Source organism: Nerophis ophidion, linkage group LG15 (genome assembly GCF_033978795.1).
Source record: "Nerophis ophidion isolate RoL-2023_Sa linkage group LG15, RoL_Noph_v1.0, whole genome shotgun sequence".
In the NCBI taxonomy this organism is placed as follows: domain Eukaryota; kingdom Metazoa; phylum Chordata; class Actinopteri; order Syngnathiformes; family Syngnathidae; genus Nerophis; species Nerophis ophidion.
In genome coordinates, this window is record NC_084625.1 from 6,496,996 (window position 1) to 6,499,495 (window position 2,500).

The 2,500-nt window shown below is 41.2% G+C and overlaps 1 protein-coding gene across 2 annotated transcripts in view; it reads right to left on the reverse strand.

The window, feature by feature from the left end:
• LOC133569149 (vasoactive intestinal polypeptide receptor 2-like) overlaps nt 1-2,500 on the reverse strand; it is a 44,012-nt gene that overhangs the window by 9,853 nt on the left and 31,659 nt on the right. For both annotated transcript variants that reach the window (XM_061921326.1, XM_061921327.1), the window contains exons 7-8: nt 1,789-1,939; nt 1,438-1,498 (exon numbers count right to left, since the gene is read on the reverse strand). In XM_061921326.1, the coding sequence (XP_061777310.1) occupies nt 1,438-1,498; nt 1,789-1,939 (212 nt within the window). The remainder of the gene's footprint in view (nt 1-1,437; nt 1,499-1,788; nt 1,940-2,500) is intronic.

A 2,500-nucleotide genomic window follows, 5' to 3' on the forward strand; every position in this document is an offset into this window, starting at 1 on the left:
GAGTTGAACATATGTCAGCATGTGGCCTCACTTTTAACTCTTTTTTTCTAATACTTATGGCAAACGCTTATTTACAGTAAGTCATTAATTCGACTGAGTCATTATTTTGTCTTAGTAAGTCAATATTTACTAAGTCAAAACAATGACATACTTAGTATCTCAGGTAACTAGGACTGTTTTGTGTTTTGTTTCTACTTTACAGAAAAAATAGAAATATATATATCATATTCACGTGAAAAAACTTCACCACAGTCTGTAGTCTATTGCCCCTCCAGGCAGCAATGAGATGGAGACGTGATGGTGGCGACAGGCCAAATTACACGGTTCCTTACACCCACCCAGCACCTTCTCCGTTCGTCCGCCTTTCCCAGACGACGTCCCCTTACTCCTGGAGAGACACCATCTTAACTAACAAATATTCTGGGCGATTCACTGAGTAGTGTACACGATTTTGGAAATGAGAGCTAAAAGGTGTCGTCCACACATGTGGCCACTAAGCCTTTAGAGGTTTTTAATAAGGCAGACTTTGGTGGTGTTGTTCGTAAATGTTGTGCTATTCCCTATCACTTCAAAGGGTCATTGATAAGATTTACACATATTGTCCATAAGATATGTCGCATTCATAAACCGCCGGGCATTTCAGATTAATCGAAAGCACTCTGGGAAGCGATACTCTGATGAACTCATGACATCTCAAGGGCCAACTTTGAAACAGTTTGGCCACACTCTCGCAATACACGTCTTTGCCATAGTTGGGACGCCCCCAAAAAATTTTTGTCACCTGCAATATACTTGTCTACCACTTGTGGCAGTAGTAACAATCTTAAACAAACAGAAGAAGTCTGGAGCTAAAGTCATACGGAAGATTCTTCAGCGCAAAAATGATGACCAAAGTAGTGAAGCTGTATTTTTACTTCAACTTAAATTTTAAATATAACATTTTAACTCTTTTTATTTATTTTACCACTAAATAATTGTATGCAAGTTATTTTTATGAGTCCCTTCATATGCAGTATATTTAGTTAGTGTTTGTTTTTGTAATCAGCCTGACCTAATCATTGTTGTGCTTAACACATGATTTCATATCATTTGAAAAGATCTTGTTAAGCTGTAAATAAGTTACATATAATTACTATGTAATACACCTAAAAACAAGAGTAATATGACTAAATCAGTGTTAATATTTAAGTGCAGTAGTGGAAAAAAGTACCCATGATTTATTGGACTTTACTCTTGCTCTCTGTCGCACCCAGTGGTACAAAGTGGTACTGTTGGTCTATAGCGGACTGACGGGTCATTTACATAATAATTTTAAGATGTGTAGCAAAGCCTTTTTGGAAGTCATTAAAAGCGCATTTTTCTCTCATAAGTGGATAGATTTTCTCACACAACATGAAAAAGCCATAACAGAGCGCTGCAGGTACCATAAGGACTCACCAGGTGTCATCCAGGTGGATCCGGCACAAGATCCACGCCACCGTGAACACGCACGGGATTCCTGAAGGGGATAAAGAGTGTTTACACTGCCAAGACTTGCAAGATGCCAGGCAGGCAGCATCACTCGCTCGTATCAATGATGGATGGCGGAAAGAGCCGACCTTTTACACACTAAGCGGCTGAGTGAAAACACTCGGGCACCCTGACTAACGGCAGGTTTGGTTCACACTGACTTGTTTTGGCACCGCGTCAGGAGCAGCAGTACACCCTCAGCAATAGAGGAGTCCATCTTACGCCAACACAATAACTCCATGTTGCATTCAAGTGCAGGTCAGAAGAAGTGCTTCCTACCCCAGCCAATGAGCATGTAGATTGAGAGGCGGGCGGCGCAGGTGTGGATGACCAGCAGCAGCATGTGCAGGTAGAGCGCCTCCACCAGGAGCCAAAAGAAGTTGGCCATGATGGCGTAGTTGAGGAACGCCAGGCTGGTTTTACAGCCAACCTGCAACACCAAAAACAGAGTAAGAATCACTGTGAGGAGGATTCTTATTATTCAACAACCTCGGTGCTCACTTTAATCCAAAACCTTGTAGTGCAAAAGTGATTTTTCAATGGCGCAGCTGGCTTATCAGCACCAAGCATGAGGAAAAAGTTTAAACTCCCTCACTTCGACTTCAATTTATATTTTGTTGCTTCGATGAGTCTTTCACCACTTGTGCAAGCTTTAGATCGACTACCGTATTTCCTTGAATTGTATATAGTATGCGCCTGCCTAGATTTACTGCCGGGTCAAACTCGTTGCACAAAATAATTAGCGCATGCTTAGCATTACTCTCAGGATTACGCTCAGGATTAACGCCGGGTCGGACTCGTTTGGCAAAATGTTATTTTTATTAGCGCATGTCTAGAATTTCCACCGGGTCAAACTCGTCACGTCAAAATGGAGGAGGCTGATTTCAATCATTTGAAATCACATAAAGGGAAGAAGATTAAGAGCTATTCAGTAGGATTTAAGGTCCAAGCTATTGAATATGCTAAAAAGAACAGTAAGCAGCTATGATTT